This window comes from Teleopsis dalmanni, chromosome 1 (genome assembly GCF_002237135.1).
Source record: "Teleopsis dalmanni isolate 2A chromosome 1, ASM223713v2, whole genome shotgun sequence".
Classification (NCBI taxonomy): Eukaryota; Metazoa; Arthropoda; class Insecta; order Diptera; family Diopsidae; genus Teleopsis; species Teleopsis dalmanni.
Genome location: NC_051846.1, coordinates 29,626,831 through 29,649,286, shown reverse-complemented (window position 1 = coordinate 29,649,286; position 22,456 = coordinate 29,626,831). Strand labels below are relative to the sequence as shown.

General features: G+C 26.9%; 1 protein-coding gene and 1 long non-coding RNA gene across 4 annotated transcripts; both read right to left on the bottom strand.

Annotated features, from left to right (window-relative positions):
* Nucleotides 1–832: 832 nt before the first annotated feature.
* LOC119668437 lies at nucleotides 833–5,777 on the bottom strand. Of its 3 annotated transcripts, none has more exons than XR_005251496.1 (3): nucleotides 5,680–5,777; nucleotides 1,956–2,059; nucleotides 833–1,184 (listed from the first exon to the last, which is right to left on the bottom strand). It is a non-coding gene; the product is annotated as an uncharacterized LOC119668437 (long non-coding RNA). The 3 variants fall into 3 exon arrangements; XR_005251495.1 differs by lacking the exons at nucleotides 833–1,184; nucleotides 5,680–5,777 and adding exons at nucleotides 1,329–1,607; nucleotides 2,204–2,449; XR_005251494.1 differs by lacking the exon at nucleotides 833–1,184 and adding an exon at nucleotides 1,330–1,607.
* An 8,914-nt stretch (nucleotides 5,778–14,691) lies between these two features.
* Nucleotides 14,692–20,729, bottom strand: LOC119668435 (G-protein coupled receptor 52). Its single transcript, XM_038077933.1, has 5 exons — nucleotides 20,013–20,729; nucleotides 16,081–16,224; nucleotides 15,621–15,802; nucleotides 15,474–15,550; nucleotides 14,692–15,398 (listed from the first exon to the last, which is right to left on the bottom strand). The coding sequence occupies exons 2-5, from the start codon at nucleotides 16,211–16,213 to the stop codon at nucleotides 14,822–14,824; spliced, it is 969 nt and encodes a 322-aa protein (XP_037933861.1). The 5' UTR covers nucleotides 16,214–16,224; nucleotides 20,013–20,729; the 3' UTR covers nucleotides 14,692–14,821.
* Nucleotides 20,730–22,456: the final 1,727 nt, after the last annotated feature.

Below are 22,456 nucleotides of genomic sequence, written 5' to 3'. Positions count from 1 at the left end.
ATTATTTATTATTTATATATTTATTTAAATTCGTATATATAATTAAAAATTTAATGTAACTACAGTCAAATGCATGAGTACCCAGTGCTGAGAAATTCAATTTATTCATTATATATTATAAGCAAATTTTATTTATAAATAAATAGACTTAATAATATGTAAAAAAAAGGTTAATAATTTATTTAAAGTTATAAAAAAAATTTGATATGTTTGTAAATATGTTTGCAAATCAAGAAACTTTTTAAAAAAGAAAATTAAGTTTTTTTTATATATAAGAAAATTCGCAGTTTTAAAAATCAAGAGACTAAAAATTTAAGAAAAAAAATTAAAATTGTTCTATTATATTAAACATTTTTTTTAAATAAAAAAATTAAAAATTGTTTGTTAATAAAAAAATTAAAAATTGTTTTAAAAAAGAAAATTAAAATGTTTTCTATATAAAGACAATAAACAGTTCTTTAAATAAAGAAGAAAATTGAAATTTTTTTTTTTTATAAAGAATTTAAATATTTACATTTTTGTATAAAGAAAAAAAAATTATTTATTATACATTAAACACTTTTTCAAAAATAAAGAAATTAATAGTTATTAATTAAAATTTTAAAATAAATTAAACATTTATTCAAAAATAAAATAAAAAATTTTTTAAATATGTAAATATTACATTGATTTATAAAAAAAAAAAGAAAATTCAAAATTGTTTAATATAACACTTTTTCAAAAATAAAAAAATTAATAAGTAAAAATATTTTTATAATATTTTCTTTTGATTACCGTTCTGTACCGTAAAAAATTAAGCATATAATTTTTAAGATTAATTTTTGTGCTTACCTGCCGGGAAGAAATTATTCAAGAACGTTGACATTTTTAATGCAACACTTGTATTTGGTGCTGCTTTATATGCTGTTGCTGCCTTTTAAGTGTTGTTGTCTTTTTCAATTTTGCTACTGTCACTTAGTTAACAGTGTTGTTGTTGTTGTTGTTGTTGTTGTTGCTGCTGCTGTTGTGTTGGTTCGTTTTTATTTTGTTATGAGGTTTAATGCTTCTTTCATTTACAACTACATTATTTGCGAGAGTAGAAGTGGAATGTGAATCCATTTATTTGGTTCCACACTCTATATTCTCTCTTTTTTTATACTAAATACTTCTTTAACAGCGACTATGGCGCTCCACACTTCACTTTTCTGTTTTGTATTTTTTGTTATTTTGTTATAATTTGTATTTTATTATTTTTTTTATTGCCACAACACTTTAACTTATATACTTTTTTTTTAATAACTTAAAAATTAATTGCTAAACAAATACAAAACACGAATTATGAATAATAAAAAAGATACGAAACAAAACAAAACATAAGTTTGGAATTAAAGAGAAATCAAATTAACATATACAACAATTCAAAAAAAAATATAATTTTTGGATTTGGATTTTAGCAATTTTGCATTATTCCATGCTATTGTTTTTGTTGTTAGCATTTGTGTGACTCTACACTTTAAAAACAAAGGGCCAACAAACAAGTTCGTGTTACTGTCTGCTTGCTTGCTTGCTTGACTCGCTCTCTTTACAGATGTTGTGTGAACGCTGCTGGAGGGACTTTTCTTGCTTGACTTTAGATAAATTAAAACACACAAATATTATATTAATAACGATGAAAACAAAAATAATTTTTTAAACTTTTTTTTCTTTCTTTGCAAATAAAATTTTATATATTTTTTCTTTTTGTAATTTGTAGGCGCACGGTAAAATTAGCAAGCAAAATATCCGTATACATACGAATTGTTTGTGCATTGCTTTTACCATAAAACCCACCTTTTCTGCTGTCTTTACGGTTGACTTTCTTTGACTTTAGCCAATATCATTTTTATTTTAATTTGTGGGATTTAGACTTTAAAAGGCACACACACACACACATACGAATATACACACACAAACATTCACTTATAAGAGAAACTTACACGTTAACTTTATTTTCGATTTTTATTTAGTCTTCAAATTTCGTTAATTTTTGGTGCTCACTGATTTTTTTACATTACAGTTAATGTTTACATATTGCGAAGTGCTAAAAACAAAAGTAAAGAAAAATAAGATCAGTTATATATTACACAAATAAATTTTTTCAATTATTTATTGCTATAATATATATATTTATATATGTAAATAAAATAATATTAATTGCATAAAAATCTAAAAATAAATCATTTACATTTGATTGCGCGCTTTAGAGCCATATACATCTTTATATGTATATAAGTTTTATCCGCGACAGCAGACGCACGTACACCACTTTCTCTGATATGAAACTGCACTGCAAGGGATTCAATTCAAATTCGTACAAACTTCAATATAACCGAAAATGTCCAACAAATACATTGATAGAAGAGAAGAATATAAAGGGTATCCAGCAGACTAAAAAAGTCCACAGATTCCACAAACGGTTGGCACCCATGAGAGCGTAAAAAATGAAGTCAAAAGAAAAACATACGCGAACGTATGTGAAAATAAAGTGAAGTCGTCGCAGCAACGCTCCTAAGGGTTGCAACTTTGTTTTTTTTTAAATATCCTGTGAGAAAAAAAAAATTCAGATAATACGACGTGCTGTGCTAGTCAGGTAGCCACAGATTTTATAATTGTTTATTGTTGTTGCTTTTTTACTTTTACTTGGATTGAGTGATTAGGCTTATGAGAATTTATGTATGGAATATTTTATGTTGTCATGGGAAGAACCAAAATTGAAGTCTTTTTTTTAGATCCTTATCATTGTTGATATCCTGAAAAAATAATTTTTTTTTGTCGGTAATGAAGGTTAAGCGTATGTGTTTGACGTTAGAATAAGGTACTATGGGTCTGGGTCTAGATATCGTGATAAAATGTATCCTATATCATTGGAACAATCATATTAGAATAAACATCTAATAAATCTTATTTTTAGAGAAAAACATTCAACAATGTTTCTAACTGTATAGAAGATTCTTTGTATCACAATAGGTTAATTATAAGGACCCTAGTTTTGTTCGTTCAGTTATTCAATTGAAAAATTACAACACAAGAAAAACATTTATCAATTCTAATTTTAATTTTCCATAATTTTTAAATATTTAAGACTATATCTTAGGATTGTGACAATTTATGTGTGCTTTCAAGGTTGGAGACGTCATAGATTTGTGCGTATATACAAAGAATATCAATTATTTTCACAAAAATGCCCTATTAGTAGTAAATTACATGAATTGAGAAGTCATTATACAGATATATTCTTGAAGATAATACCATTTCGTATACATGGTTAATAACTTGATGATTTTTGTGATAACACAACAAGTAACAATTTTTCGAAGGAACCGTAAGCCGTACAGAGCTTACATATTCACCTAAAAACAGAAAAATAAATCATTTCTATATTCTGGACGTTTTGATTGTAGATTCCGATTTTTTCACTGGTTGCCACAATAGTAAGAAATTATAAGTGAATAAAAAAAATGTCAATTGCTTGGATATAAATATATATGACCATATATAAGTACTATATCATTAATAATATATATAATATAATATATCATAAATAATATATATAATATAATATATCATAAATAATATATATAATATAATATATTATAAATAATATATATAATATATCATAAATAATATATATAATTTAGTATATCATAAATAATATATATAATATAATATATCATAAATAATATATAAAATATAGTATATCATAAATAATATATATAATATAATATATCATAAATAATATATATAATATAATATATCATAAATAATACATATAATATAAAACATCACAAATTTACTTCTTATTTAACATTTTTCTTATCCTTACTGCAGATTTTCTTTTTGCATTTTTCACAAGAAGTAGTATCAAAACAATACAATATGTAAAATTAATAGCTTTGTGTATATAAAACTTATGTATACACTCATTTTTAAACACAAATTCCAATAGAATCCACAAACAAAATTACATCCCAATGTTATTCTGTTGTTTATATTTATTTTACTGCACAAAAAAAACTAAATAAAACAAAATGAAAATGAAACAAACACAGCTGTAACTAATGTTGAGCTAATGATGGATTATATGCTTCACAAATTCTTTTTTACTGCTAAAAATTTTCTCTTTGCGAAGTATTTTAATACGCAGATTCAATAAAATATTGATAGAGACTACCATTTTTTGTTATAAAAATTTAATTAACGAACCTATCATAATAAAACATATTGGAGGCTAAGATAATTAAATTGAATAAAATAATAAATTATTAAGATTGGTTATTAGTGAATATGTAAAAAACAAGAAAAATTTAAAGCAACTTACACAACAAGTGTGTCTGTATTGCAGGTGTTTTGTTTGTATATGAAGAAGTTGTCCTTAAAGGATAACCGAAAAGCAAGAATGTAGATTAAATCTGAGGAGAGCACAATACGTGCAAGGAATGTTGACTTAGCTATGTATAGCAGCCATTAAAGGCAGAAATGATGGAAGGAGTACTACATGAGCGCGCATTTCGCACTGTTGTTGTTTTTGTTCATGCTGCTTTCTGCTTTTAATTAAAGAAAACCGTAAATTATGCACATTTAATATAAAATATCACACTTAAATAATATATACATGCTATATGTATATAGTGAATAATTAAAAATATATTTGTCTTATTTTTATTAAAATTAATTTTATACTGTTATCTTTTTGCACATAATTTTATTTTAAATGCTGCAGTGGAGGTATGGATATAGATTTATTTTTACATTCAATGAATAATTTATACATGGAAAAATTTAATTTCTTATTAGAATATAATATTCATTGATTTGAGGGAAAAATAAATCATAACAATGAATTTAATCAAAGCAGACAATATATTAATTTTAGATAATAATTCAGATGTTAACATTATATAGCCAAAACTTTAAAGAAACAGTTATTATAAACTAATATATAAAACTCACTGCTTAAAAATACAAATACTCTTTTTAAATAAATTTTATGTGCGTCTCAAACACAACGAAAACTCAACTACGACGCAATTTTAACCAACGGAGTGTGTGTGATGTGGGGCGCTAGGAAAGCACTCAAGCGTACATACGTCTCGTTTTCATGAAGAAACCGGCTTCGCTTAATTATGTAAATTCTGCACCAAAGTACGAAACATTTTGCTTATTTTAATAATTTCTTCTTATTTGACGAATAACAATTCATTATTAACAATTTTATTTAAATAATTCAAACATTTATCATTAACAAAGTGAAAACAGTAAATTTCCACTTTAACGCAAGCACACACTCAGGCATACACAAATGCAGATGCCAAACAAACGAAAAGCATTCTGTGCACTAAACAAAAGTCCATGTATTTTAAATATATTCCACACAAAAATTTATTAAAACTTTTAAGCATTTATAAATGTAAATAAATAAATAAAGTTTTTTTTGCAATAATTAATTAAACATGTCATGCATGTTGTGTTTAAATGGGTTTTGTATGTTGCTTTGGCATTGTCTTTCATTGCCAAAATGCGAAATCACATACGTTTTTTCATATTCCATTTATGTTTATTTTTGCATAGTCCATTCATACACATTTCGTTTTTTACAATTATACTGCATTTAGATAAACTTATTTTAAATATATATTTATTAAATATTATAAATTTATTTACTTTCATATGAGGCAAATTCATATTTAGCCTCTCACCTATTAAACATACAACCAGCACTGAGCAAAAAACTTTTACCAACTGAGAAATTATATAGCTGTCTCAAGTCGCCGTTAGTTTGCTATTGTTTTTGTTATTCATTTTGTGATTTATATTCTTATAAGTTTCAGTGTTGGGAAAGAAATTTTAAACATCTGTGAAATAAAATCTTTTATTTATATATTTTTATATATAGAATTTTTATTGAGATAATAATATATATTGTAAAATATTTATATATATATATATATATATATTGGAATTCAAAAAGTTATTGATGTTATAACTATATAAGTCACCAAAAATACAACACAGAATTATATAAGCATTGTAATCGAACAGCGCAACAGCTGCTTTCTGGTCCTATGGCTTCCAGATTACAACAAAAGGCGTTCATAGCTTAATGTGACAGTTTATTCACAATGCATCTAAATATCTTTTTTTCCCTTCTTGTTTTTTATATGTTTATTGCATACAATACAAATAGTCAATTTGTAGTAAAAAATATACAATTTTTTAATAAAATAATAATACAATAATAATAATTAAAGAAAAAAAATAATATTTATGTTTAAGGTGTTTTTTTAGCTACATAAGAACTTAAAATGATAACACAGAAATATTGTTGGAATAAAATTTTTCTTATAATAATCTGGTAGATAATTTGATGACATTTATTTTTTAGTACATGGGCCATTCAATCAGTCTAATTTTTGATTATTTTTTGTAATAAATGTGGCCGTATGGCGTTGTTGTTTTGTTAGCATAAATTAATAACTTGACTTAGCCCCAAAGTGATTGAGAGGCGTAAAATCGCACGAACGAGGAGGTCAGTTAACAGGATCATTACTTGAATTAAACTTGTTTATGTTACCAAATTGAGTTCGCAATAAATCATTTGTTGGCAAGTAGAGTTCTTCTTCTTCTTGTTGAAACCAAATGTCGTCGATGGTTAACTGATTAATTTTAGGAAACAAAAATTCAGTTAGCATAGATCGATAGCACTCTTAACGGCAGATCCTTTCTCATTTCGAAAGAAATAAGGACCGATGATACTGGCTGCGTGTAAACCGAACTAAAGAGTCAATTGATAATGGTTTTAAATCGAGAAGAGTAAAATTCGTGCGTAAACGATCAATAACTGCATGATCAATAACTGCTTGCTTATTAGCCCGATTATATTCACCGTAAAATGGACAAAGTGGTCTATGAACTTCGCGAACTGATTTATTTTTTCAATGTAAATTTCCACAATTCAGAAGCATTGTTCTAGTTTTATATGATTCATGATGAATTGTCAAACCTTACTGAACAGAAATATCAACACAGTTTGACATCTGCCAAACTTTAGCTATCGAAAAGATATTTCTTATGCAGGTTAAAAACACCCTATATATATACTCCTTAGGTACACTCATGATTTTTGAACTTTATTAACAAATAATTTATTAATTTTTATGTGAAAAACGTCTATATTATTTAACATTCTATTTAATTAATAGAGTAAACCATATGTTTATTCTCGAATTGTAAAATAAAAGTTCGAAATTTTTCGTGCGAAACGGTTGTTACTACGCTTAATATTGATTACTTGGTAAATCAGTAAGGTTTTGCCTACAAAAATGGAAGATTGTTTAAATATTATCATTATATTGTGTTCGTTTTTCAACACTTAGAACATCAGGAGCATTTAGACGTTGCTCGGTAACCCGATATTCGGTGCAATGATAAAATGGCAAACATCCGAGGGATCATTTTCGATAAAGGGGTTTTATTCTAAAATGAAATCACCAAAGCAGCTGATTTCGTTCGTTGTATATAAAAATAAGAAAATAGGAGAAAAAAGTGGAATTTAAAACTTAATTAAACTAATATATTTTCTAATATATCTAATATTTTTTTATTTAATATTTTTCAAGAAATAAAATGGCGACAAAATTTTTCATAATGACGGGTAAGATAGGCCCATTTACTTTGACACTTTCATTAACAGCAGCAAACCAGATTTTTGATAACGTCTAGTCGTTAGCATTTTTGTTATAGTTCTACCTTCTACAAATTGCTTCACTGCTTTCCACACAGACGATACATAGAAGATTATGTTGACCATAATTTCCTTGTACTGCTCAAAATGTATATTCTTGGTAACAAATATTTTGTAAAATGGCTAACCTTAGATCGAATATATAGCACTTTCGATGACAGTTCATATGTCATTGAAGCAGTGCCGGTAAGTTAATATTACAAAACAGTTAACTTGCAACGCCTAGTTAAAAGACAAATTGTACTTTTTTATAAGTAGTGATTAGATTTAAAAACTTATTCTTATAGGTTAACTATATTTCAGCTCACCACAGTCAAAAATCTTTTGAAAGATGTTCGTAAGATGTTTCGTATTCTGGTTTAAAAGCTTTTTTGTCTTTCGAGAGACGAAATGAAAGATATGCTATTGAGTACATCTTTCGATTAACATCTGATAACATATTTTTATACAAAATAAAATAAATAAAAATAAAAATTATTGTTATTAATCAATTAATATTTGTAAAAATGGAATAATTATATTTAGTTTCGTTTTTAATACGGCGTTCAATTCGTATTAAAATCTTAAAAAATACACATAACACAGTTACGTATAGCATCTATATTTTTTATGTATATAAATCTTTAAATTTATTATTTTTTTTTTTCTAAGCTATAATTTTAAAACTTATTAATAATGGTTGTTGTGACACTGCTGTGCTTTCATGACATTAATAACATTTATGAGATTTTTAATAACTAATTAGTTAGTATAAATAATTATAATAATGAAACTTTTGCATTAAAATTAAATTTTAAATTTGGGTGTGGTGCTGAATAACAGCTGTTTTTCATTTCCCCACGAAAGCAGTAGTAGAAACCAGCTTTATACTACGAATAACAAATGGCATTACTTTTTTTAAAAGACATTTATGCCAGAAAGCGAAAATCTTTCAAATTGTCTTTCGTTCTATTTTTTCAGATATGTTTCGGAAGGCTTTTAACTATTTTTGGCAGTGTTGCCCTGTTAGTCTCATTATTTGTTTAGAAAAGTTATAATAATTTAAAATAAAATTATAATACATGCGTTAAAAAAAATATTTTGGAACTTTTGTACTATGTGAACTCTGTTGATTATCTACTCAATGACCGCACGTTTTATATTGTATTTCAATATTGCAATATATATATTTAGTATTCAATTCCGAAAGCTTACTGCTCTGATTTTGTTTTTTAAGAGCTAATTTTTATATAGAATGGTATTACCCGGAGAAATAATGGCACGTGACCAATTTTTTCGAGTTACCATTAAGTATAAATTTGTTTATATGGTTCTAAGTTAATTGAAAATATTTTATCGATGTATATTCTGATAAAAACTAAACGGGAAAAATCGGATAAAATAGTGTCGCATATAATCCCATGAGACATAGAGATTTCCTAGTATTTTGTTGTTTTTACAGCATCTTCTTTTAAAATGCTACACAGATAAGCTATTTGGTTAATTTAATCTGGTTAAGTTCAACGTTTAACCTCTTTCAATCTATTCAATAGCGCTTACTATATATTTTTTATTATAATAGACAAACCCTGTGTGCACTGTAACGTTTTACCCAAAAAACAAATTATTTTACTTAAAAAATTTATATAAGAAACTATCAAGAATTGTTGCTTCAATACGATCATTCGTCATCCGTGATATGTTCGCAGTTAATCTAACTTCTTTGCACAGTTTAGGTAGATTCATCTTGCGCAAAAGAATAATTGGTGTTCCAGATTTAACAGACAATTTTTGTTATATCATTTGGTAAATATTTAATTATTTAAAGAATTGAAGTGGCTAGTTTACAAAATTATCGATATACATATATTTATTACTGTCTAATTGTAACAGTCAGCTTAGCCGGATCTTACAACCCGCATCCGACTTGGCGTCATTTTATATTTGAGTTTTAATAATATTATTAGTATTTGGTAGGCTTAACCATTAGCTATTTGTAATATAACGTCTTTCACTTTAGCTGTATCCAGAATTGTTTTAATAATTTCCAGATTGATGTTTTATCACTCTGACTCATGAATCAATTATATGTCGAAAGGTTTTTATATTATTTCTTAATACAAATATCATAGCCCATATTCCGGTCCTTAATAGAGATATTATACAATAAATATATATAGTATGTTATACATAAAGATATATGTTATAGACTATGTTCAGTCACTTTTATATAGATAAATAGTATGAATATCAGCTGATCGGTTAAGCGGTTTGTTTCTGAATCTATTTGGTATACATATATTATTATTATTATTACTAATATAATTATTATAAATATTATTATTATTATTATTATTATTACTATATATAATTATTATTATACATAATAATAATTGATTGCATATCTAAGAACTCAGTTTATCTATAAAAAGTTTTCAGCTTATCCTTACTCCGTGCCATACATCTGAGTTCATTAAACGATTTGGATGTTACTGTGAATACTGTTCGCCTCCATGCTGTCTTTGGACGTGCTCTTCTTCTTGATATCTATATATGCATTTAATCGTATAATTGACAGAATAAATAATTGAAATACAAAAAAAAAAAAACGAAAATATATCTGGCAATTAAAAAAATGTAACTTTATTAATTTATTTCACATTTTTATCTGTTTTTCTGTAATTAGTGCTACAATTTTAATTACAATCTAAAGACTAAGCAGTTAAATAAAAATAATTTTAATAAAATACATAATTTAACTTATATTATATTTTCTATATCTAAAGTATAGTACAACATATAATAAAAAAATGGCAAAACATTCAGAATTTTATAAACGCAAATTCGCACTTAATCGAAACTTCATTTATCCTACTAAGGACCAAGGATAAATATGCAAATCAGGAATAAATTTTTTATAATAAATTAAATCATTGCTTTGCAAAAATAAGCGCAAATTATTAACGTTTATTTTAATTTTCTTATAAGTTTCAATATTAATAATAATTCTGTTTATTTTTTGCGTATAACTTTTTGTTTTTAATTTAAGATTTGAAAAAATTATATTGATTTTTTGAAATAACGTATTTTGTATTAATTTTATATATATAGTAAAAATATATATATGTGTATATATATATGTATTTCTTAACAATTATTTACATGGAGAAAATGCTATTCATTAATTTCTATTAAGTTTCATTAACATTTTTAAGAGAAAATTACTTATTCAATTACTATATATGTCTAATTGTAATGAAATTTATTTTGGTTTCAAATGGAATAAAGTGTAAAGATATACAATTTAAAATTTAAAAAAATTAATTTCTTATTAATTTTTTTATTTATTGCTACACATACGAATTCATTTGTTCATTTATTATTATTATTTTTTTTCTGTTAACTTAAACTAAATATAAACTTTGGCAACATTTTAGTAACCGATTTTATTTGATTTCTACTTAATTTCGATTTACACTCTAAGAATTTAAATCTCTTTATATTGTATTTCAATTTATTTTAAAATATATTATTTAAATTTTGTTTTGAAAAATAATTATTCTGAACTAAATTTTTTGTTCATAAGCCTTTTTTTTGTTAATTTATTTGAATTAATATTAAGTAAAAAAAACTGCATAATTAACTTTAGAAGGTATTGGAAAAATCCAGCAAAAATAATATATAAACAAATATAAAAATAGTTTTTCTTATTTAATATTTTACACAAGGGTAGTCACAACTTAAACTCAAAAAAATTAGAAATATATTTGTGTCTAGTCAAATAGTTCCGACTTAGTTTTTAAAATGTGTCACCAATCCAAAGTTGAAATTTCAAAATTGTTAAAATACACTATTGGATATTATTTTCTGGAAATGTAGTATTTCGTTAACAGTTTGGTTATTCCATCAATCGCAACAACTAACATTGACAGATAATTTTTTGTTTTTGAAAAATAAATGTCCCTAATAGACTGAATGTTCATACTATAATTCCTATTCGATATGATGTTGCCGTTGATCCGGTTAAAGTCACTGTTTTTTTGAAAAAGTCTAGAACATTGCTTAGAAAGTTTTTTAATCTGTGAGATCCCTTTGAATTAAATTTCTGATTTCGGGTCTGTATCACTTTTAGTACCACTTAGGAGCACATTTATCTGATACTAGGATTGTTCACGAACTAACTTACGTATGAATAATATATTTAATGAAGATTGATTCATACATTACATATGTGTATATGTACGTCTTCACATATGTATACATATTATATATTATAATATGGCGAATAAACTAATTTCTAGAGAGCTTTCTTGCTTTTGTATTATTAAACAGTAATCAAGTTCAACAACAAAGATGTTTACATGTAATGAATTTAATTTTCAAAGGTCTTCAGAAATAACTTTTTAGTTTATTAGACCAAATGTAGTTTTTTATGATCTATAAGTGTTAGAACTAGAATATAATTATTTTTGCTGTACTTATTGCCGTTTTCAATTTTTTTGGAGAATTAATCGGCTTATTTATGAAACTTACTTTATTGAACTATTGGAACAATCACTTAATAAACTATAAATTACTCTCCAATAGTTTATCAAAGAAGTTAAAAGAAGCAGACAACCCGCCTAAGCAGACTGACCAAGTAAATATATGGACTTGTTAAATTTAGACAATATTGTTTGAGAAGGTATATAAATTAGAGACAATTAGGTTAATTTGTCTTTTTTATTTTTATAGATAATATTTCTCGTAAAAGAAAGGTGTGTTGAAAAAATTTTGAGGAAATTACATTGAATATAAATCTTTTAGTGCCGGTTTCTCAATCGTATAATAACTTAAACCTTAATAATCACTCAAATCATGCTTTGTTAAATTATTTCATACTAAGGTCAGTTGTGAGATCTAAGTTACGACTTTAAAATCGGGCTTACATGTAAACTTGAAATATCGTCAGGACAAATAAAAAACACTTTTGTTGTCTTTTAATTTCTATTTGAACCCTACATCTAGTTTTGTTTACCTACATCTTGTTTATAGCTTTAATGCTATAAAGCAATATTAGATTTCTAATGTCTCTAGCTACATTTTCACAAGGTAGTTTGGTGTCTGCAGTTGTTTTTATCCGAAGTTAGAGAAATAACGAAACAAAATTTTGTAAGATTGAGTTTGTTAAATCAGATGTACATTATTAAATTAATTAGTATATATTTAGTATATAATTAGTATATATTTAGGATGATATATTCATTTTTCATAAGTTGTCAAAATAGGGTATCAAATTAAATTAACCCAGTATCGTGGTAGAGGGCACAATTGAACCTATATGGTTGAATCTATATGGGTTCAGTTAGTTCTAATCACATTTTCCCCCGGATTATATAGAACTATATAAAGAAAATTTGAAATTAGGTAATTACTTGAATTATATATAAATGTTATTTAAATTGTAAAAATTCAAAAAATGAAATAATATAAATAGAGAAAAACTGTATATATGTGTTTATATATTATTTGCGACTATCCCTTTTCTTTAGGAATTATTGTTATATAAAATTAGAATTCCCACATAGTCGGTGATCTATTTTAATTGTTTTAATGGAAATTTGTGTAATTTGGTAGAGGCTCATGAACAATTTGTTATACATTGCATATTGTTTCCTAATTTAGTATACTTTCGAATTAACATCTCTTTTGTGTTAGTTATTTTATTTTTAAAGTTTAATAAGCAACTTAAATATTAAAACGAAATAGTGTCAGAAAACCTAGTACAATAGAAACTAAAATGTTCCAGTAAAAAGCTATTGTTTTTTTTCAGATCCTATGGAATATCTATTAAAGAGTTTATGTTATTTTATAGATGTTCTCTTACTTACAATAAACTTAGTATACATTAATTTACCTTTTCTTGAAAAGAATAATTAATCTAAAATTATGGATTTTAACTATATATAAATATAAAATGCATTTGTGAAATTGGAATCAAATTCTATTGTACGAGTATTCAGGACCTAAATAATATATCGCCTATCGACAGATACCAAGGGGGTGTTAAGGATTTTCAAAAATACTGTATATTTTAGCAGAGAGTTAAAGGATTATTTGGCAAAAATATTAACCGAATACATTTTACTGGTCTAAGCGAATTGGATTTCTCTCTAGCCATATTTAAAGAACCTAAGCTGTGCGGGTTTTGAGTGATACAACGAGTGTAAGTTCTGAAAAATATTTTTAATGTAGAAAGGTGATAAAAAAATTGAGATTGTAATAAAATGATATAATTTCAAATAAGAAATTCCTTATGGTTTGAATTCTATCTTAGTTCAACTAAAGTTGTTTTCTATCAATAAGGGAGGCTTGTAATAGGATCTTGTGATAATTTTTTTTACGGGAATAGTTTGTCAGCCTACAACTTTATTTCTGGTTGTATAGAATAGAATAGAAATATTAGTTCGTTTTTTTAAATAATAGGATTTTTGTTTCTAATAAATTATTTTTTTCTAATATTTTCTAGTTTCAAACTTTGAAGAAACTCTTATATATATTTTTATAATGTTTTAAAACCAATAAACAAACTTGAAGGAACTTTAGTTTCTATCGTCCAAAGTCTCTAAATTTTGTACTAGGCTTTATAAAATAAAATTATTTAACAATTTTATACATTTAACTAAACTAATGTTATTTTCCCCAAATATAAGCTCATAATAAAAATCTTTGGACATTTTTGTCTTTGGAAATTTTCAAAATTGTTTACGCTTAAAAAAATTGTTTTTACTCTTCATAATTTCATCGTCATCGTTCTCAAGACTGTTTACTTTTTTTTTAGAAAACATCTGTAAAATATGCAACACATAAAATTTTACACATTTTCAAACGACAAACAGATTTTTTACATAATTTTTTTTTTGCATTCATAGCATTTACAACCAATTTTATGTAATATCTACTAAATTTTGATACAATCAAGACAAGGAAAGGTTATAATTAAAAACAAAAATGAAAAACGATTTTTTTGTGATTCGTTAAAATTAAAATTAACAAATAACAAACAATTTTGAAGTGACCAATTTGTACGAAAATCTAACGACTCTAGTCATCTGGGTCCAACCCGATTAGTTCTGCTTGCAAACGGCCCTTAGTCTTACAACAAATGGTTAAACAAAATACTCTGAGTGCAATACGAAATTGTGGTGACATACTCGTCATAATTATAATTTTCCAAAATGAATTTAAGACACCAATCCAGACGACACCAAAATTAATGAGAGTACTTTGGATAACTTCACCTATTATATGTTCGTATAAACGCAAACAGATCCAAGGTAACCATGACATCCAGAATGCAAACACTAATGCGAATGACATCATATGACTAGGATTCGCTAAATTTTCAGCTAATGCAGTTGCATATTCTTTATCGTGTATAGGTTCGCCCGATTTCAATCTTCGCATCATAAAGAAAATATAAGAATAATTATGTACTATCGATATAACGCTAGGACCTAAAACTAAAATTGCTAATGTAGTACTGTACGCAGCCATAGAACCCCAATCCAGCATACATATATGAGTGACATTATTTTCTATGGGCTTGGTATAACCCAAAATCGGAGGGCAGCATAATAATGCTGCCGAGATCCAAGTAAATGCCATCCAACATTGACAGCTATTAAAGAACAGAGAAATAAATACTAAGTTAGTGCAAATAAATTTATATAGAAATTATACATGATAAACTTACCGAGTCTTAGTTTGTACCGTTTCATAACGCAGTGGTTTTCGTACCGCTAAATAACGATCCACTGATATCCACATAAACTATAAAATTGATAAATATTGTTTCAATAATTTATTGAACCGGTAAAAATTCTAATATCTTAACACTTACTGTGTATACGGAAACAGTCCATAGTGTGACTTCTAGATATCCTGTAAAACGACAAACAATATCACCGTACATCCATTCACCGGTCAGTGCTGGATACACCGAAAATGGTACAACCAAAAGACCACATAGTAAATCTGCTACAGCTAATGACAGTAAATAGTAATTGATGACCTCTGTGGGACCTACAGTATTAGAGAAGACTATATGTCAAAAAGATGCAATAAATACGTTCGAGTTAGGAGAAAATAATTATTAAAAAAAGCACGTCTCGCAACTACAACTTAAAAATTTTTTTTTCACTTCTTTTTTTTTTCTAATAAAAGAGCATGCATTATTTTTTTTTGCACATATTTTTTTATTTTATTTATTACCTTTTTTTACTCTCTCCTCTAACTTCTTCATCTTCAATATTTTCACAAAAAAAAAACGTAGCCGAAAGACTTGGTAGACTGAAACTTACCTTTAAAATTGGCATAAGTCGCAATTATTATGAGATTCGAGAGCACAATGGCAACACCTAAGATGGAGATGAGAACGGCTTTAGTAAGTGCCTCCAGTTTGGAATTATCTTGCAGGTAGCTCATTTCCTGCATTTTTGTGAACACTGAAAGGAAAATGAGGAAAATAAATTGTTATTGATATAAAATTGAAGTATATTATATATATATATAACGTATGTTTTTTATTATCTACATACACTTTTAAAAGTGTATATAGAAATCTTGGGGCGAAGTGAAGCAGTTAGCTCACAACCGTACTAGATATATAAAGATGTTTTGGAAAGAGTTAGAGTTAAAGGAAAGAAGACGAATATACTACATATATATAATTAATATTTTTGTACACAGGTATATGATATATCAACTAAATGTTATTTGTTTAAATGAATATAACTGCAGATATAGCAGCTAGCATAAAAGCTAACGTAATTGACCATCTACTTAGTTTAGAGGTCAAGAATTAAAAGAGCAACTGCGATTTTTTTAATATGAGTAGTAGGTGACTAAAATCACAATTTTAATTTATAGGTTGTTCTAAAAAAAAAAAAAAAAAAAAAAAAAAAAATCTGTCAAACGCTGAGAAACTACGGAGTCCATAAGTAACTCTATAGATTCCTGATTGGATACTAGCTTGAGGGCTAGCAAAGCACACCATTCAAGAACTTACGATATAATGTGAGGCGAACTCCGACAGTGGCGAATTAACTATAGTATTCCGAGGATCTGAAGCTTATTATTAAGAGTGCTAATCAATATCAACAAAAATAATTTAGTTATCTATGAATGCATTTTGTACGCTTATTGTAAAGGTGAATTATTATAGGACCGCACTAGTAAGAGCAATGGACTGAAGCGACCATTGAATTCAATTAATTTTATTATGTACTTTGAAAACATATATCGTTTGGTTATTACATGAATGAGAACTTTAAATGGCATAATTCAATGACTTAACTTAGCTCCATAAAAAAAAAATCGAGAGGCGTAAAATCGCACGAACGTGGGGATCAATCAACAGGACTACTTCTAGAAATAATGTTCTTTATATTACAAAATTGATTTCGCAATAAATCGATTGTTAATCGCGCTGTATGGTAAGTTCTGCCGTTTTTCTTCATGTTTGTACCAAATGTTTAATTGATTAATTTTTGGAAACAAAAATTCAGTAAACATGGATCGATAGCGCTCGCCGTAACGGGAGCTAAATCCTCATTTGAAAAAAAAATAAGGACCGATGATGCCGCTAACGTGTAAATCACACCAACAGTCAAATCTTGATGGTTTTGCATCAAACCATTGCTTTCTCACTAAGCCGATTATGTTGAACGTAAAATAGACAAAATGGTCTATGAACTTTGGGAAGAGAATTATTTTTTTCAAAGCATATTTCCATAATTTTGAATGATTCATGATGAATTACCACACCTTACTGAATAGAAACGTCAACACTGTTTGAGATTCTCCGCTGTCAAACCATATGTTAGTTACCGATATCGATGGTTCTCATGCAATTGAAAAAACCCCCGATATATATGTATATGTAGCTCATCAATTTACTTTATACTTTTGCTTGTGTGGATAGCATATAAGACTGATACAAATAGATGTATTAATTTGTGAATAGCAAGTAAATGAATATATTTTAATGAAATGGACCTACTTGAGCCTAAAAATTAAAAATGACATCTCATATTAATATAATTTTATAGGAAAAATAATAATATTAGAAAAGTATAAGGTGATATCAGCGCAATCGTAGGTTATGAAAAAGACTACGATGAAAGCAGAGTATATTATAAAATAATGTATTGCAAATAGTAAATAACGTTACTACAAAATATCGAAAAATCAGTTATCTAGACTTATTGAATTTTCGAATGCTGATAATGAGTTAAATAAACTTAGCATAAAAATTTAAATTTGATTCATATTATTTGATACAATAGTTATCAATTATTGACTTATTTTATTTAAAATTTTAATTCTCAATTACTTTACATTAAAATTTCAATAAATGTCATTAGGATTGTGTGAGCTTGTGTTTTCAGTTAACAGCTGAAATATTGATTTTAATGTAAAAATTTAAACTTGGCGGAAAAGTAGCAAACATTTATTACAATGATAAAATGAAAGCTATAATGAAATATAAGCTTGCAGTAGAAGCTAGATTTAATACGAGGTTAACATAACAATTTAATTACGTTTCATATTATTTGATATAAAAGTCTTCATATATTTATTAAATGCAAGTTAGTGTCTGCCACCAATGAACTGACCATATAAAACAGCTCGTTGAATTCTGAATTATTTAATACAAGTAACACTTTGAAGCCAAGCAAGTTCCGAATGGAATATTATAGAGGCACGGTTGCCACTTATGGTACTTTAGTACCAAAATTGGTACTTTTTTTTTCGTTTTTTCGTTTTTGGTACTCATGTTTAAAAAATGGTACATTTTTGACGACCCAACTTTATTGTGGATATTTCCAAATAATTTTTTTTATAAATCAACTTTGCACTATTTTATATTTTGTTCATTTGTAACACTATGAAAAACACAAAACGAAAAAATAAAAAGGTCCCAAAAAATTTTGGACCTTTTTTTACAGAAATGGTACCTTTTTAAACCAATTTTGGTACAGGAAAAAATTTTCAAGTGGCAACCGTGCTCTTGAAAAAATTAATTTGTTTTTCCTCTTATGACATTTGGTTGTAAATACCTCTGGTTTGAGTTCCCGAATATTCTTATATAGCAGGAAAGGAGTATGTACACGAGCTAGCTATATTTTGTGCATTTTCTATGAAACCCGCCGTTTCAATCATCGCTCCTGTCAGCCATAAATGAAAGTTGTTTTACGACAATTTTTTGCGACAGGCAAAATGGAATTGAGTTTATTTTTCCTTAGCAACCAGGTCGAGAACTACATGGTATGTATACTTTAAATGTAGAAAATTGACTTGGTAAATAGAAACAAATCGGAAGTATCTAATTTAAGATCTCTCCTACCGAGACACTGGTCTATAGGGTGGCATGGAGTTTAGTTCAGCTAACCGTACCATATATCTTGAGGTTCATGTCGAACAGCGCTCGAGAGAAGGACGCTGGAGCACCAGTTGTGTCTATGTCTAGGGTGGTATGGAGCTAGGCTTAGCTTGTTCTGTCATATCTGTTGCAGTCGATGTTTACCGGTGCTCGAAGAGAAGACATCGGAGCATTTGTTGCGTCTATGTATAGGGCGGCATGGAGCTGAGCTGGGCCAGCCCTGCCATATTTGCTACAGTTTATGTCTACCGGCGCTCGAAGAGTAGACATCGGAGCACTTGTTGTGTCTACATCAAAGCTTGTTTAGAACAAGAGTTATTGCGCCACATTATTTACATGTTAAAAACATTAGTATTGGCCTGATACTTGCTTTCATCAATATATTCAGCCAGTTCTAACATGATCCTTGGTCTCCCCACAGTTATGAGGAATATGGAATCGAAACGATTTTCTTAGCAAATTGACTAGGATTCGTTTTTTCTTTCTCTTCACCCACGAATTTAAATTCAAACATAAAAATCTTGCCAAAATCTAGCCTGTGTAGACGCCTACTTATTTTAATAATCATTATTAAACATCTTGTTGTTATAATATATTATAATTATTATTAATATATTATTATGTTTATTTTTTAATAAAAAAATATGTTGTCGTTCATTGCCAACTAGAAGGTTACATAGTAGTCAAATCGAGTATTGCCCAATTATAGAGAAATTGTGCTGTCATGTCAAATATTTTATCGTACCAATAACAAAAATAATCAGACCTATAAATTTTCCAACTGAAATAGTGAAAGTTTTTATGGAAACATATGTTTAGAGTGTATTTAAGCAAATGAGAAAGTCTTACCTTATTTCCGGTCATGACGCTTATGGACTGTGTATGTAAAAACTACTGCCACACCTTCACAGCTGGAGGACTGCAACTGCACCTTTGCTGGTATTTCTTTTTTTCTACTCTTTACTTTCTAGGCTTCCGGTAGACTTCCTTGATGGCAACAATGCGACTAGGCAAACGAAATATGTGTTGTCGTCGTGTCCTTGGAATGTGCACGAAGCGAGAGTGAGGGAGAGAGTAAGAGGGGGTGTATGTATATATGCACTAAATTGAAGTAATAAAATGCACCAGGCAAAATAGTTTGAAGAATGAAGTTATCCTTAGAATGTACTCAAAAGGCGTTGATTATGCCAGCACAAAACACGCGAAGGTTGTTTCGTTATTTTGTTCAAATTCGTTTATATCCTTGTTTTATTTTTTATTTTTTACTTCGTGTTTTTATTTTTTATTTTTATTTATATTGTAACTTTAAATTGGAATTTGAAAAATTACGCCTTCGTCGATATCTTCATGTAAGCGTGGCGGTTCCCTTTGACTTAGTTTGGACTTTAGCCAAATGGGAATTTCGTGAGAAAATAATAATATTTTTTAGCTTAGAAATGTTGTTGTAATCCGGCCTAGGTTAAGGTTAAGGTTAAGTTTCTACGTAAATTGCAGCTGTGCTCTGGCGTGATATTCTATTTTATTTTACTTTTTTTTAATTTTGAATTTTATGATTTAATTTCTTGAATTTTTATTTAAATATTTTAGTTTCTTTTCAAAGCTCGTTTAGATTTTCGTGATTTTTTTTCGTGGTTTTTAAATTTAAATTTTATTTTCAAGGTTCTAATATTTTATTATTATTTTTTTTTCTGAATTATTTATATGTATATATATAGAAGTATTTATTTGTTGTTGCTTTTTATACTTATTGCTATAAAATATTCTACTAATTCACAACACATTTGCAAGAGTATTTTTTTTAAATTTTTATAAAGAGTTCGAATTGTTCTACTTAATTAAATAAATTAATTAAATATTTAATTAGTACATATTTAATAAATTATTAGCTAATGATTATAACAGCATTTAATATTTGAAAAAAATTCAAATTTAATTTTTTTTTACTAAAGTTATTTCATTTATTTTACTAAATATTACGAATTAATTATTGAACTTTTAAAATTTTTTAATAATGGAAGATAATGATTAATTACTTTTATTTAATATATATAAATTTTTTCCAATTTTAAATTGTTTATAATAATTATAAATTTCACTACAAGTATAGCACAGCGTTGTTGTTGTAATTTTTATTTATTTTAGCTAATAATTATTGCATTTTTAATTGTTGTTAATAGTTTGAAAAATTCTTTTAATTTGTGCGCAAAACTGCTGACTGTCAAGCTTGATGCAGTAAGGATATTCCGGCATATCCTGTTTAATTCTCTTGTCAGAAACTATTGTGTAGCTTTTCTGTTTTTAATTGTATTCTTTTATATAAGTTTTTGTGGTAATAGTTGATTTGCTATACTCTCGCAATATTGCTGATACGTCCTGAGTGTTTGGCTTACATCTGCAATGAAAAAATAAAAGGAATTAAATAAAAGTTAATAGAATGTAGGGAGTTATTAAGGATAATAACAAAGAGTATAAAAAAATTTTAATATACCAAATTAAAACGGTTGTTGACTATATAAAATAAGCGGGCCTGATTACTTGTTTAACTACATCCTAGGATTGTGTTTTTAATATACATTTTCGGGCCCCGTACAATTTTAATTCTTTCCTCTCTATACATAAGCAGATGATATTATAAGCAGAAAAAAAGAATGTGTTTCTGTATTTAATTGAAAGTCAACTGTATAAAAATTGTTTAAGATCGTATATAAGGGAAAGACTTGTGGTTTCACAACTTTAATTTTTTTTCAATGAATTTAGAGCTACTATTACTACTATTGATTTACTAAACCCCTTCTGGAGCATAGGGCCTCCAACATCGATTTAAATCGTATTCTGTAACATCATTCCAAGTAAATCCGACTTCTTTTAATTCTTTTCCAATTGTTCTACGCCAATTTAGAATTACTCTTTCCGAAATATTTCTGATTACCGGCAGAATACTTTATTGCTCTCCAGTTTTATGGAACTGTCTTTTCCTGGTTTGAGTTATATAACAATCAAAGCTGATCACACGGCATATGTATAATAACTACATACTATTTTATATCCTTTAGCATAATATTAAGAAATACGTAGTTTGGATATTAGTTGAATATAGTTTAATTTTATCTAGCGGTCACTCTATATGGATCAAAGTGTCATATTATTAAGAACATAGATTAGAAATAACTCGATGTGATTTAAGATTTTAGTTGTATCTAGGGATCATTTTTTATGGCATTAGTTCTCAGACTGGTTTAGGCAGTTTCATATTTAGAATTACTAATGGTATAAAATCTAAGTACTCTTACATT